General features: G+C 36.9%; 1 protein-coding gene across 6 annotated transcripts in view; it reads right to left on the reverse strand.

Annotated features, from left to right (window-relative positions):
• The window catches only part of FTO (FTO alpha-ketoglutarate dependent dioxygenase), a 249,992-nt gene that overhangs the window by 120,762 nt on the left and 113,522 nt on the right, over window positions 1-15,708 (reverse strand). For all 6 annotated transcript variants that reach the window (XM_054198315.1, XM_054198314.1, XM_054198313.1 and 3 more), the window contains one exon: window positions 14,209-14,333. In XM_054198315.1, the coding sequence (XP_054054290.1) occupies window positions 14,209-14,333 (125 nt within the window). The remainder of the gene's footprint in view (window positions 1-14,208; window positions 14,334-15,708) is intronic.

Consider the following 15,708-nt stretch of genomic DNA (forward strand, 5'->3'; position numbering starts at 1 on the left):
TACATTTTAAAAAGTTGTACACTTAAACACAAAAATGATACCGCTTTTGATATTTCACAGTATGCTCTTTTCTTAATTTCTTTTGTAGGATAAAAATAAAAATTAGTAAAAATTGAAGGATTGGTATTTTCCATATCAGTTGGCAATTAAGAGTACGCAGAAGAGGTCAGTCGGCACTTTTCAAGATCAGCAATGATGTTAGCATGCTAACGCATATGCTTATGGGTCCTACTGAGTAAAAAAGAAGAGTTATGTATTTCATTAATGTAGATACTTATAACGTTCAAGGGTTTTGTGTGTTTTTGTTTGTTTGAGGGGATTTTTTTGTCGTTTCTTTTGGTTGGTTGGTTTGTTTTAAAATTCATGCTAGAAGTCAGGCATAGACTTAAAAGTAGCTTGCTCTGAACACTGCAAATTTAAACACGTAAGTGATTCTATTTACTTTGTTGCAAGCTATATTCCTTCAAAGAGGCTACATAAATTCTTGACATTACCTTGCTAAATGCTTTTGTTGAGCCAGGAACAGAATACATACCAACATTTTGCTTTTTAATCATGTAATTTTAATCACACAATTGAATTTGCATAGTATTGTAGTAGTCTAGCAATGCTACTCTTAAAGTTTTAAACTCCTCACACAAACCAAATTATAAAATGGCTATCTTACACATTGACAGCAAATAGATCAGAAGTCCCTAAAACAGCAGTGATTTTCCATCTCAGAGTAACAAAAGAGCAAAGTATGGGAATTTTGTGAAATAAAAGAAAGAAATTATTTCCCATCAAAAGGTACTCTATTAGAGTACAAGAAGAGAGGTAAGCGGTACTGATAACTTGCTTTCTTGGGTGAACTGAGTGAGCAAATGCTCAACTGCATGCAGTGCTCCATTGATTTCACGAGGTTCAACACGCACAGAGGTCTTCCCATGTTACTGGAACTTATAATTGTTGACAAGCAGAAAACTCAAAAAATCATTAAAAATTATTATTTCTTTATACATTTTGAAGGACCAAGCATCAACATTGATCTACACAAGCTACCACTGGTTTAAATCCCTTCGATATTTACCTATATTTGAGGTACAAAATTATTTTTATTCTTAGAAAATCATCTGGCTAATAGTGCACTTAATTGGGAAACATATTTCATTTGAGTTTGTGTTCTTTTAAATTACTGCTGTTACAACAAAAAAAGTCTAAGTTCTGTGTGTCATAAATAAGACTCTACAGCCATAACCCCCCCTTTTTTTTCAATTTTTTTTTTGAATCTAATGACTATCTAATACTGAGGCTATTTTGAAAATTCATTTTCGTCTTGGGTTGAGGATATAAAAGAACATATTGAGTCATGTTATGCAAGAAAGAGCAACATTTTTTAAAGTGTGTCTGCCTGTGACAAGTGAGTGGTCTGGATCCAACTCAAGCTGTCCTCTCTCCCGTTATTTTCCAGCTACTTTAATCCATCTTCCTAACAAATAAGTTTGCAATACTACATAGTTCAATCGCTTTCCAAATGCAGTTTTTCCCTATTGAAGTTGGCCAAGAGCCAAGAAACAAGGGCACTCTATTCTGAAAAAGGTTTATCTTATTCAATTGCACAAAAAGGATTTCTTATATTTAAAAGAGAATTACTTTGGTAATCACCATTTTATGTGCCAAATTACAAACCATAAAGACTTTTCCAATCGGATGCATCTTTCTGCAGCAGTGTCACAATAAAAGTCTGAGATTCTATCGTAAGAAAATGTGAAGGATATTTACCAGGACCTGTGCCCTGATTCTCTTCTCCTTTATACTAACTCGAATCAAGAGAAACTCCCAGCGATATTGCAAGGGTGTAAAATCAATCTGAGAAGAGATGATTACGACAATGATAATCCAGATACTTTCACATGATTTTAAGCAAAATAAACGTTACATTTTTGGATACTCAGCAGTAGTCTTATCCCTTTAGAAACCAGTATAGGATATTAAAATTCTCAAGACTTCTTTTTCCCTGTCCCCAGCCTTCTCTACCTACACAAATTCACTCAAGCCTTAGCGAGAACTGTACTACAGCACCCGCAGACACCTCCCAGTTATGATGCAGAACCATAACGGGGAAGTACCCCACAATGGAGGGAGTGCTTTGGCAATACGGATGGATAATCTTTGGATAGTAATTGACATCCTACAGTGGAGGAGATAATGACGTAGATGGCCAGGTGAAGCAACCCCTCATTAAATGGTATGTGCTAGCAACAGTTACCATTTCCCCCCATCTCTTCTGTGAGAGGCAAGAGGAAAGGATGAAGCCATTTTGACTTTGGGAAAAGAATGGACCTCTAAAAGATACCACAAGGCCCATTTACTGTAAATTGCAAGGGAAAAGCAATAATGAACCTACATTAGAAGTGTACTAATTTGCACTCTCCAATCAGCCTTTTTCCCCCCACTTTACAAACATATAGAAGGCCCAATTTATAAAGTCAGCATTATTTTGAAAAATTTTTCTTCCCTGTGTAATGAATGATCAAAAATAATTGAAGCTGAATGAAGACTGTGAAAACAAACTAACAATATACATTTAGATGCATTATCCTTGCTGGTTTTCATTATTGTGTTTGTTCATTTTCTCCTCAATTGAATTCACAACATTTCCTCATTCACAATGGGTCTGTACATTCACATCTGCACAGCGGTTGCCTATGGAAATGCGTTAAGTATCAGCTTTCAGTGCTCCTTCTCAGATGCCCTCCCAGCTGTAAATGAGGTTAGGAAACAACACTGTAAACACAGAAGTCCTTTCAAAAGGTAAAATAGTGGAAGAAAGAAAAGCCTCTCAGGACATTTGATTTCTGCTTAGGTTTCATTCTTAAAGGAGCTCTCAAAGCTTGACAGCATTTAAAACTATTGAAATACAAAATATTAAAGGAAGGAACATCAGAATAAGGCATTATATTTTTATGGTAGTCTTGTATTTTTGCTATGAAGAGCAGAATAAGGCATTACACTAATAATACAAGTGTACTCCAAAAATATAAACAGCACTGAATGCCAAGCTCATTGTTCTGAGTAGCGGGTTATTTTCTTTTTTTAAAGAAAACAAGTGTTTGCAATTCCTTCAGCAAAAAAAAACCAGGACACTCACACACAGATGTCATAAATAATTCCAATATAAACTCATGCAGATTTATTTAATGTGAAACTCCAACACAAATTACTTAGCAGTGAAGTTGCGCCTCCTCGTATTGTGTATGCAAAATAAAAGCGAACAGATGTGCTCTTCCAAACCACGCTATTGCTACAATTAAACCAACAGTCATTTTACAAACCAGCGAGCTATTTCACATGCGTCTGTGGCGCTAATCATCTTTTCTCCCCTACCCCTGCCCAGCAGAACGGCGAGTTATTTATAGAGTTATCTATCTTGCACTTTGCAGATGATGCCTAACATTATGACAACAGTGAAAAGGTCTCCGTACCTGCCTACCTAAAACAAGTTTCTGTAAGGTAATGAATGGAGACAGCTTGGGGACCATCCACCTGCGCTGCCTGCCTTTTACTGCCTGCAAAGTGAACCCACGAGGGACCGGCAGCAGGGACTTGTCTGACAGGGCCAGGACAGCCTTTCTCCTCGGTGACAGCCCGGGCCCAGCCTCCTAAACCTGACCCACCATCATTCCTTCACAATGCAGCAGCGAGGCAGCTGACAGTAGCAGCTGCACCTCCTAAGCGAGATGGATGGAATTTTCATAACTAGTTCCCCAAGTTACATTTTACCTTCAAGATAATTTATGAGCTGCTGTGGAGCCTTGAAGAGACAATATGCTTGCCATAAAATTAACTGTAACAGTCTTGTAGGTTATAATTAACACTGGGAGGGTAGCACCAACTGGATGAAACACATGGCATAATTGATGGTGAAACTAGAAATTAAGGAAGCTAACAATATCATTACTGTGCACATCACTTCAGCGAAACCTACGCTTTCCAGGGGTTAATGACAATCCCCTCCTAACGTACACATTCTGACAGGGAGTGGATGAGTGTCACAGCTAGGAGGAGGCAGGTTTGCTGGCAAGGCCACCTTGCACCTGGACTGATGTATATATTGTTTTTTTTGCCTGGAAGAGATATACATGTCAAAGCAGCAGCACCAGCACCTGAACATCTGGCAGCAGGCACACTGCAGCTTAGAGATAGATGATTGCTCAAGCCTCATAGAATATTTCATTTTCTCTGTAGCCAGCATACTTAATGGCAAAGAAGGAAAAATCCTCTGTGAGATTTCACTTAATGGCACACATTATTAATTTAAATGACTTGAGCAAAGAAAAACATTTTAACTTTATATTGCCATAACTTAGCAGCAAATTAAGATATTTTTTTTTCCCGTCGGTGTATTATCATCTTGGTTTATTACATTAGCCTTAGAAACATGCAGAGCAATCCTTTTAGCGTCTTGCCTGTCAAGGGAATACCAAACTGACGATGCAATGCTAGTGAGCTAGTTAATCAGAAATAGTATTATAAACTGCTACCATCTTTGGGAAGGAGAACACGCAATTCATCTACCTGTATTTAAGACTCTGCTCTCTAGCCAAGGCTTAAGGAATCATTACTGTAATGTATTTATTTGAATCTCTCTCATTTTAATGAAACTTTTTTTGTTTTTGTCCCTGGACAAGATATGTGAAAATGTACAGATAAATGATGCAACAGTGTCACCTACAGGCAAGCAAAACAGTTAAAAACGTTCTCTAACATTGCACCCTCTTACCCCTCCAATCCCCTTCCTCCCCTCTTTTCCCCTCCTCCAACCTCCCCCTCAATCCCTAACACACATATCTGGATTTTGGGGTTATCCATATCTCCAAATATAAAAAGAAGGGCAAACATCTAAAACGCTTTCAGAATGGCCCAATATAAAATAATTAGACCTTACATTTAGTAAACTATGCCTTAAAATAAACATGCCGTACAGCTAGCAGTCATCTACGCTGGAGTGGATACATTGATTACCTCACATTTCCTGAGCACTTGCTCAAATCCACCTTTACTAGGTGGTCAAAAATAATTCTGATAAGAATATTTTTCAGAACTCAGGAAGACCAAATGTTGACACTACTAAATATGAGAAAATAAAAATGAGAAAATGTTGACTTGCCCAAAAACAACTGGCAAAAATTTTAAGACTATTGTCTAAACTTGTACAAAAAATGCCCTCCAGCATAATTTACAGCTAAATCTAATTCCAGCACATCCACAGATGGAATGGATGGATCCATTCAGTTTACCCTTGTAGAAAGAGCAGAACACCCTCTTATTAGAAGCTCTTAAAATTCTCACAACTCTCCTTTTTCAAAAGAATACTCTTTTCTCCTAGTATTGCTGCTTTCACTTTAAGACTCAATAGCGTTTTGAGAGCTGTTAACTGTTTCTCAGTTAATCTTTTTGATACAACTCAATATACCTTTTTGTTTCAATTGTTTCTCTCAATTTCTAATTATATCACTGATGTTCACTGATGTTACTTTAACACCCTTCTCATCCCAGAGTCCTGTCTGCTTCACCGCTAACCCAGGCTAGATAATCTCTAGAATACAGCAATATGGAATTACAAGTACTGTGAATTACCAGTAAATTGGGGTGTTGCGTACCTCTAGAAGTGTTCTCAGTCGGCTAAGCTACTCAAGTTATAGTAGGATTTTCCTCTGCTAGCACTACGTATGCTTTAAGCACTGGTCCCATTTGGGGCTGCTGTTATTAATCAAAATAAGACAAAGAATGTGAAAACAATGCATGCTATGTAACAGGTTCCCAAGTTCTCTGTTTTTACAGATCATCTTAAGCATAAGACATGCCAGCTTCCTTTTTTAGTTAAACATCATCATAGTTTACAATTTCATAATTCCATAGCAACGATACATTAGGAACTGAAAATGCAGACAAAATAAACAGAACAAATAATGTAGCCAAATTAAACTGTTTAAGTGCCCAAAATATCTCATTAGTAGTAAAAATAAGCAAGTAAATCTAGTTCTATTCTCCAGTTCATCTTAGTTTCTCTGATGAATTGATACATCTCCAACCATTCTCTGACCTCCCAGTGCATTGCGCTTTCCCCTTGTCCAATGCTATAGACATTGTCTAGCGATTTACCACGGTGCTCTCACCAGCACAGGATTATCTGCGTAAGTTACCATAACTTTTAGTGCAAACTGCAGAGCAATGCAACGGACTGACATCCTCTTTTTGCCCACAGCCAGCCACGATATTCTTTGGCTTTCCATTAACTCACAACCGTGGTCTAGACTGCTTAGAGCATTGACAGCATCTTGCTCAGTTTCTACATCCATTTAATTTTTGGCTGCTCCGAAAATGCCAGCAAGGGTACCAATTAGTGTCAGCTGTAACAGTTGCTTTACGTGATATACACACCTGCCTACTAGGGTTGGAGAACCAATGCATTTTACATAGGCCATCAAACACAGATACCCAATGGGAATACTCTTTGGCACTATCTACCTGAACCATAGTTGAACCGCTGACCTGAAAACAAAAGGCTTTGTATTTCATTACCAATCCCTGGAGCCATCAAGTTCTATATATGTGGAAAAACTTTAATAACATAAGGCTGACAGCATTTAAGACTTAAGTCATGAACTTACGTAAGCATCTGCTCACTCATGCCTCATGCTACGACATGATAAGCACACCATTTGGCTAGGTAAACCCTTTATGTTACCCTCTGTTTTTTCTGTGTTGGTAATGTATACAGATTATTTAACCCAGATCCTCCAAATTAAATCTATTTAATTCAGATTTATGACAGATAAAGCTGTGACAATAATGCTACTAACAATATTAACAATAAAGTCCTGCTTGGATAAGGCTTCTATTATTTTACAGAAGAAAGAATTCTATCTTTAGACTTGTTTAATTTTAAATGTCTAGTTTTAGGCAAAGTTTTAGTTCATACTAAGTTTGCAAGTAGTTTTATGGACATGTTACATACTGTGACATTAGCACATTTTGCTGAAGGCAAAGGAAAGTATGGATTGATATTGCAGAAGAAACCAACCTCAGTGGATAAAGCTAAATAAATCTATGATAATTTTTCATTCTCTGGACCAGTCACACTTTATAACCTAGGTTATAACACCAGCTCTTTAGCTAATATGGGCAGCTACAGAGCACTGCACAACACACTGAATTCTCCCGTCTTTTCTCCTTTTCCCCTGCCTCTGGCAGACACCATTCTCTCTTACAGAAATGATGACAGCTGATGCTAATGCTACTTTGTGGTTCAACTGTCTGACAATGTGGCTAACACTTTGTCTCCACAGATTATAAATTTGTCACCTCTGTGATCTATTCAATCTCCAGTATCCCGCAGTCTGTAAATGCAATAATCTCCATTTCCAGCATTCAGATCTCCCAGTGGTAGTAAGCAAATCATTGTCAAATCACTGGAAAAACAACACTAACTATCTTTCTAGTACTGCAATCATGAAAGCTTACATAAATAAGGAAATGTCACCCACGCTGATTTTAAAAGCCTGTCCAGGAGAAATGAAGTAAAAAAAAAATAACAAAAAAAATCATCAAATGTAGTCTGATAGAGTGCAAAAATTCTGTATCACTTTTTGTTTTGGAAACTTTAATTGCACTATAAATAAGGACTAAATTTGGAAGTGTCACTGAATCATCTTTTGAAAAACCTAACATAACAAGAAGAGAAGCATGAAATCAAAAAAGGGAAGTGACAAAGAATTTTGATTCAGTAGTTACTCGGGTATGGGATGATGCATCTCTTTAAAGTTTTCAGAAATGGAGCATTAAAACTAAACTGAGAAGGTAAACCCTCAGAGTAAGCAATCCCTACGAAGTACCTTAATGAAAAGGTCTGACACATAAAAGCCACACACAGAGCTGAAGTTCTGCGACTTTTACTAGACTGCCTTGTACTACCACTTGTTTTAAGTCCCCGCACCAAATAACATTTTTTGCACCATATTTGCCATGTATATAGTGACATCACAAGGTAAGAAGCAGCATTTTCTGTAAGTAGCCACAGCTTGTAAACATAAAGTCTTTTCAAGGCTAAAGGGTCAAGACAGTTTCAAAGGAAATAATAGCGGTGGTTAAACAGCAGCATTTAATCAAGCAGTATTTCCATTGTTCTGTAGAGTACTTGTACCTATTGATCCCAAGCTTGGCTGCTTCAAAGACTCCTCAATGCGAGAAACACAGGTGAAAGACAGAGGCGGAAAACAGGAAGGGTCACGAGAAGCAAAAGAAGCCTGGTAATAGGCAACTGGAGAAAAGTCAAAGGTCAATCAAGGCAGCTGATGTCTAAGCACAACTACAGCAGGAGAGCTGACAACTTCATTGAAGTCGCAGGGGTTTCTCCATTCATTTGAAAGCTGCAAGGTTGGTTTTCAGGCTGCCTCAAAGCATCTTCCTGATTAACAGACAGTAGTCAGCGTTACCATTGAACTCACAATGCACATTTACTTTCAGGAAAACTGGTTTAGGTTACATACTGGGTGCCGAACACTTTACTTGTCTTCTTTTAAAGAGCATACACACACACACAGAATATTCATATCAAAGAATCCAAATAGAATCATCTCCCCCCCACCCCGTGATTTCCAAAATGATGAATCAAAATTTTTGTCCATGTTTGTTGCCAACTCACTGAATACCCATTCCAGCTGACATATTGTCCAGGGAGGACAAGTGTTACAAAAACTGCACTGGAGATCATGCAGCTGCGTGTACTGAGATCCTTACGCATTTCAGAAACATGGATGCTGGATTCCTCAACATGGAAAAAAAATAATCTGTCATTCTAATGTTACACAAAACCACCACAAAAGTTTTAAACAACCCAAATATCCAAACCCTACTCTCTGGCAGACTGATACCGTTGCAATTTGTCTGTTAAATCTATGGAACTAGCGTAGCTCTCATTGCAGTAATTTCTGAAGAGCTCACAGTTTTCCATATATTTATCATCATGGCACAATTGTGTCAGCATAAAAAAAACTCAGGTATTTGTGAACCAGTCTTTCAACAGGTATTACCACATTTCATTAAAATACTAGTATTTAGTGAGTTCCTGGAAAATACAGAAAGTCCATGACAGAAGGAAAAAAACCTGCTCCAATTTTGCCAAAGCCCATCCTAACTTCCTGACTTTTCTGCTACAGAAGGAGGTATGTTCCTTCTTTATGTTAACACCACTTTCTCCTACTGGAGCTAAAAAGAGTAAAATCTACCTCAATTACCTTCTTAGATATGATGTAAAATGCCAAGGTATAAAGAGGTAAGGCATAAGAAAAAAAATTAACTTTTTCTTCAAAACAGAAAATAAAATATATAAAAGTGTTCCTGTTTGTACCTCATTTAACATGCATACTATTTTAGGATTCCACACTCATATTCTTCATTGTTCTTATTATAGAACTGAACAGCATTATCACAGATTAGGACTCAATTGTCACACTAGGTACTTATAATTTCAATTCCTATATAAATATCCACATAATAATCCAGATTTCACTGCTGAGAGATAAGACTATCTCAGTAGTTTGATAAGCGTTCGCTGTAGCTAGGAAAAAAACCCAGCCATACCTTTACATTGTTATGTCAAACCTGTGAGATCTAAGAAAGGGTTTGACAAAGGCAAAAACCACTATGGAATTATAGCTTGAGTTTGACTTGAAACCTCAAACTCAGATGATTTGCTGTAAGAGGTTCTTTCTTGAAGTGTTGTACAAAGATGGAGGAATACAGCAATTCGAAAAATACACAGTGATCTGATCTACGAAATGTTACGGGTTGTAGAATGACCTCATAAAATAGATGTTTTTCATTGTGTTATTTCAATGAGCCAAGGTTTTAAGCTATTGATTCTTACAAGATATACTCAATTAGCACTTTTCTGCTGTTTATCTCATGAACCAGAAGAATTTTGTGTTTACTTTGGTCCAAATTATTTATTGAATGTTTATTCTGTTTTCACTATGTCAATTTGTCATTACATGATTACTTAGAGAGAAATTAAGATTTCAGAATCTGGCTAAGTAAGACAACTAAGAAAATACAACCATCATAAATAATTTAATTTTTCTTATCCGACTTTTCACTTCATTATGTCTTCCTCCAAAACTTTACATTTTACATTACCTGGTTGAATTTTCCCTAGTAGAAGAGGTGCAATTTCACTCAGGGAAATAGCAAAATGGACATCAGAGTCTATGTCATAATAAAACCATTTCAGACTAATCAACTTTTTGCATGAAAAAGACTGTTTTAGTAATGGTTTAACTAACCATGTTTTTTCCTCGCAGTTAATAATTTCAATGCAGCTAAAAATTATCCTTTAGATTAATCTATTGTTGATTTATTGATGACAAATTAGATTGGTAGTATCTATTGGTATCTATAATAAAAACATAGCAAGAAACTACTAGCAATTAAGTGCAGTACGTCATGCAAGCATTAAAGACAATATTATTATAACATGATATAAGTTCCATTGGGAGAAATAAGAGATAATATTTTTATTGAACTATAATCCGGTTCTCTTGGGCATTTACTGATCAGGTAAAGTACAATATTCTCTCTTGAAATTCAAGTACCTTTTTTTTTTTTTGGCCAAACTGTTTCTTTAAGATACAACAACTTTTCTGCTTCCGTTCAAAAAGTAAAATAAAAATTGTCAATAGCACCATCAACAGGGTAAAAATATTAAGGCCTTTTTTGGAAATGAATCAGGTGCAGATATTGAACTGTACTTTTTCATCCTTTGTCTCACTTTTCAAATGATAATTTCTTCCACAGCCACCATTAAATCTTGATCTATTCCAGCTCTCTGTATGGGTCATTGATTCTAGATGTACCATGGTTATTTTTAAATGTTTCCCTTTCGTAGAGAAAAAGAGGGCTGTCTAGAGCCAGATGGGTAACTTCACACTTCATTTATCAAACCCAATGCATCAGACTCCACCCTCTCTTTCCCACTATTGCTGTTAAATTTCCATATAATTTGGTAACAATTTTCATTATCATACAGTGACCCTAAAAAGTCTATACAGGTTTGCATGGTTAGTCCAAAATTCACAGCTGTTCCCTTTACCCTCTATTTGTTACAGTAGAATCCAAGGTTCCCCCTACTTTATAAGCTGAAGAGTGACCTTCTATAAGCAGAGGTCAAGAAGGGGTCAGTTCAAAGGGCTAGAGCAGCTCTTTAACAGCTATAACAACCTGTCCATCAGGCACTATCATGCAGAATAAACAAATCTGGGGCTTTAGAAACTCTGGACCATTTCTGTTAACACTTAGAGGACATTCACTGAGTCCTACCTGAAGTATTTTGGATCACTACCACGAAACAGAGAACAACTTGAATCCCTAGAAGGCCTGCTAAGATACTGATGACATCTTTGAGTCCAAAGTCTATGAAATGACAAGCCATAACACTAAGTGCACTACAATGTGTTTTGGACTGTGTTTGGACCTGAAATAAAAACTTAGAGAGTAATTTCAGTTCGTTAGTATGCAGAAACAAGAGTACAACTTAAAGCGAAAATGCAAGGACATGCTTTAAGCAAGTAGATACATATCAAAACAGTTCATATTCCTTTCCCTGAGAAAGGCTAAATTTCTAAGAGTTGAATCAATTTGTACTAACAGTTCCCAGCATGTATTTTTTTTTTATTTAAGGTGCCAATGACACAAATAAAACCCAAGAAAGAACAGAATGCCCACATAACGCTAGAAAGACCAAGTGCAGAGTAAAGTTTTTGCCAGCTGCCCACCCTTCATTGACCTAAATTTCTTGAAGTTGTACTGTTCATAATGTGCTCTCTAATGCACAATGTAAGGTAATTAGAGTCATCTGTATTTAACTTCCAGAGGAAAAAAAAAATTCTATTATCTAATCTAGCTGATCCCCTGATAGCCTGTTGAAAGTAAAATACTGTAACCTATTGCCTGCCCTTTGACAAGTGCTAATTATTTCCTGTCCAAGCACATTTTTCTCATGTAATTCCAAAGTACACAATAGACTGATCTCTAAAACATGGGCAGCCCTGCTAGTACCACGGCGGACGTTTTATAACTTTCACCACCGTATGCTTGATGGCTACCACAGTCAGTGCTTCATTCCAGACATCTAGCTGAAGCTTTGATGAAGCAAAGTGAGGTGTACGGTAACAGTCTGTTTATGCAGATCATATGGATGAGACTCTCAGATAGGTCACTGGGATGGGAAACATCAAATGGAAAGAAAAAGGATTATGGATATTTAATACTCAAAGGACACTTTCTTTCGGAACTTTCAAGGCACAATGCTCTTGAAATTTTCTTTCAGGTGTTTAGTTTTAAGGAGGCCTGCACTTTGTCTGCTTGTGCCTTCCCCCCCCCCACCCAGCCCCAGAACATCAGGGTTTGTCTCAGAGAGCAGACTATGGCTACAACAGCAACACCAGCTCCAGCCTCCCACTACAGTGTGGGCAGGGGCCAGAAATGCTGTAACCACATTACTTTTAAATAAGTCCTCATTGCCATGATTCCTGATGACTTCGTATATCAGGAAATCATTGTTAAAGTAAACGAACTCTAAGAAGATATTCCACTCATTAGAATTGTTTAGCCTTTTCCTATCTCTACGAAGCTTTCTATTCAGGTTCACAACAAAGATGCATGTATCCCACAGAAAAGCCTTAAGTGATTTCCTGTTTCCAATGTAGCAAAACTGTTTGCATTATTTAGTAGACATGGTGATGGAAGGCAAAAAAATAAAAAAAACACCCCAAAAATCCCTTAAATTCCTCAAAAAGGCGGAAACAAGAAAACACATGATAATACAAACAATATTGTAGACCCACCTTACTAAGCTCTTTTCCACTCTGAGATCTTAACTGATTAGTACACAAATAAACATCCCATACTCCTAAGAATGCAAAATTATAAAACGTATCCTCTAATTTGTATAATAATTGCTACTATGTAATAACATTGAATTTTTATCTAAAGCTGCTAAAATGGTTCAAGTCCACTCACTGCTAATTACTGGAAACAGCAAAGCCACTCAAGTGTCAGATCCAATATCTACAATTAACTTTTTTTAAGTCAAGCTCACAGAATTTTCAGGAACTTTCCAAAATCATATACTAACAACCACAGAAGAATGCCTTAACTGGAACATTTAATGCAGGTAAAAAAATCATGCCAATTAAGCACTAATAACAAAATCTCATTAAAAATACTTTTGACTAAAAACTGTATTTAATTCTAAGCACAGGACATCATCTGGTTTTAAAGGAAAACTGTACATTTGGTAGAAAAATTTCATAGACTGTTAGACATTTTATGTAAATATCAAAGAAAAAACCCAAGAGATTATTAAATGAGTATAAATCTGTAACTTTTAGAAATAGATGTGAAAAAAGGTGGCATCAACTCATTTAGCAGCTAAAGAGAACGACACAAGGCGGTACATGCTGGAAATTCTCTTTTTTACATTCACACATTTCTGAAAGAACCAGAAGTATGATGTAACTGTAGTTTCTGAAATGCATTCATTTGATTACATTCTAGGAACAAACTTTTTCAAACAAAACCATAAACAACTTTTTAAAATTGTTAACAACATCACCTGATTTATTACCATGGCAATGAGTTCAATTTAAGAACTCAAGTGTAATAAACTGGTCACATGATACGAACTCTAGCAAAATGTACATTTATGCCAATCTCACCCAACACGACCCAGCTAACACCAGTAGGACACTACAAGAAAATGTGAGGATCATCACAAGAGCAGACAAGAAGGGTATCTATTAGCACGGCATAGCAGCAAGCAGTATGGCTCGTACTATTAGCAATGTAAGGAAAACGTCAGGGCACTTCAGTTGATACCAATCCTTAAACACGTACACTGGCTACCAAGCCATTATCAATAGATCGCACTATATAAGCACAAGAAGGCAGCATTCTACCCCTCAAAGGAACTCGAAATCAGAAGCAGAAACATTGACTATTCCATTCCAGGAAAAATACTATTTGAACAGTAAAAATTGTGATTTTTTTTTTTTTTTTTAACATGTCAACTTGCCCCCCTGCCCCCACCGTCCAAGTGGATTTATAGGAGTATATTTGATATACTTGTTTCTAATTTTATTATCTCACTATTTTTCTCAAATTTCTCACCTTGCTGTCCATTCTTTACGCAGCCTTTGTCGCTCAGTAAGAACTAGCAAGAAGCAGCTGATGGTTTCATTCCTTTGTTCCTCAACTTGTTCCTCTTTTCCAACTTCAGAGAGGACCAGGCTTGTCTTAAAGGGAAAAAACACATAAAAATCAGAATCTAGAAATAGGAAACAATGTGTAAAATTAATAAAAAGCCCATAAGCAAATAAGGACAGTAAATCAATAGCTTTTTTTATTACAGTTCCACTGCTGACAAATCAATACAGTAAATGATGGTTAGAAATGGCCACCATATATTTGGTATTTAATCAATGTACATGGCACATAAGGTAAACCTTAAAATCTCATTGCTTTAAGTAACACAACAAGACATCGTGCATTCTAGCTCTGATTTTCTTGAGACATAATTCTTTTCTAAACATTTTCTTGTATCAAATCACATCAGAAATGTTTCCCTCAATACAGCATTCTTTTGGGGGATTTCCCCTTCGATCCTCGGTGAAGCTAAAGTAGACAATACCTGTTTGTATTGTATCTTCTGAAAGGAGTTTCTGATGATGTTCCCATGTTAACTTTATCATGATACATTTCAAGTAAACAAGCTTTAAATTATGGAACTTATGTAATAAATTAAAAATGGCTAATATATATATACACACATATAAATATACATACATGCACACAATTGTATTTAAGTCATCGTGGAGTAGGATCACACCCGGTCTCTGCAGACCAAATGCTACTGGCCTTCCCAAATGTGGTGTCGACAGTTAACATTGATGTAACTGAACTGCAGATGATCTTGTTGTCCTTCTTCCACCCAGCAAGCTAACTCCAACTCCCTCACTACGTCTTTGCCTTCAACTACTAACTCGCCCACCATTTTCTCATCTTCTTTCGCCTACACTTCCCTCTGTCTGCCAACCTGGGAAAGAAACAGCACGCGCTGATGCTCATGCTACTAACACATACGTACATCAGTGCACACGTGCTGCCTCGGTGTGCAGCAGTCCAACCACAACAGAGATCTAGAGTCGATGCTGCAAGTCTTTTCCTTCAGTGAAGATATTATATATGCCTTTCTCACCTTAACCAGCCACTGATATTCACTTAGTTATTTTTGCTATTCTAACCTTCAGTCACATGTTCTGCAAACGTATCAAGTATCTAAACGCTTTTGGGAAGGCTGACTGAATGGACAGGATGCTTGCAAAAACCTAGGGTTTTTCACAGAAAAGGAGGCCAAAAATGTGTTTCTAACATGAGCAGCTATCGAATTGAGTTTGAAAACACATTTTAAGTACCACGAAGAGCTGCAATTGCTACTCCCAGGATGGCCTCTCTTATAGGAACAACGTGACAAAAAGACATGGCATATTACCTCCTCCTCAACTTCACATACAAATTATATTCTGCCCTGACCAAATGTACACCCATTAAAATTCCTCTGGGGATTCTGTGAGATAAATGGTTGTTATTATCTTCAGTTTGTGAAAACAG

The sequence above is a fragment of the Rissa tridactyla genome, chromosome 4, assembly GCF_028500815.1.
Source record: "Rissa tridactyla isolate bRisTri1 chromosome 4, bRisTri1.patW.cur.20221130, whole genome shotgun sequence".
NCBI lineage: Eukaryota > Metazoa > Chordata > Aves > Charadriiformes > Laridae > Rissa > Rissa tridactyla.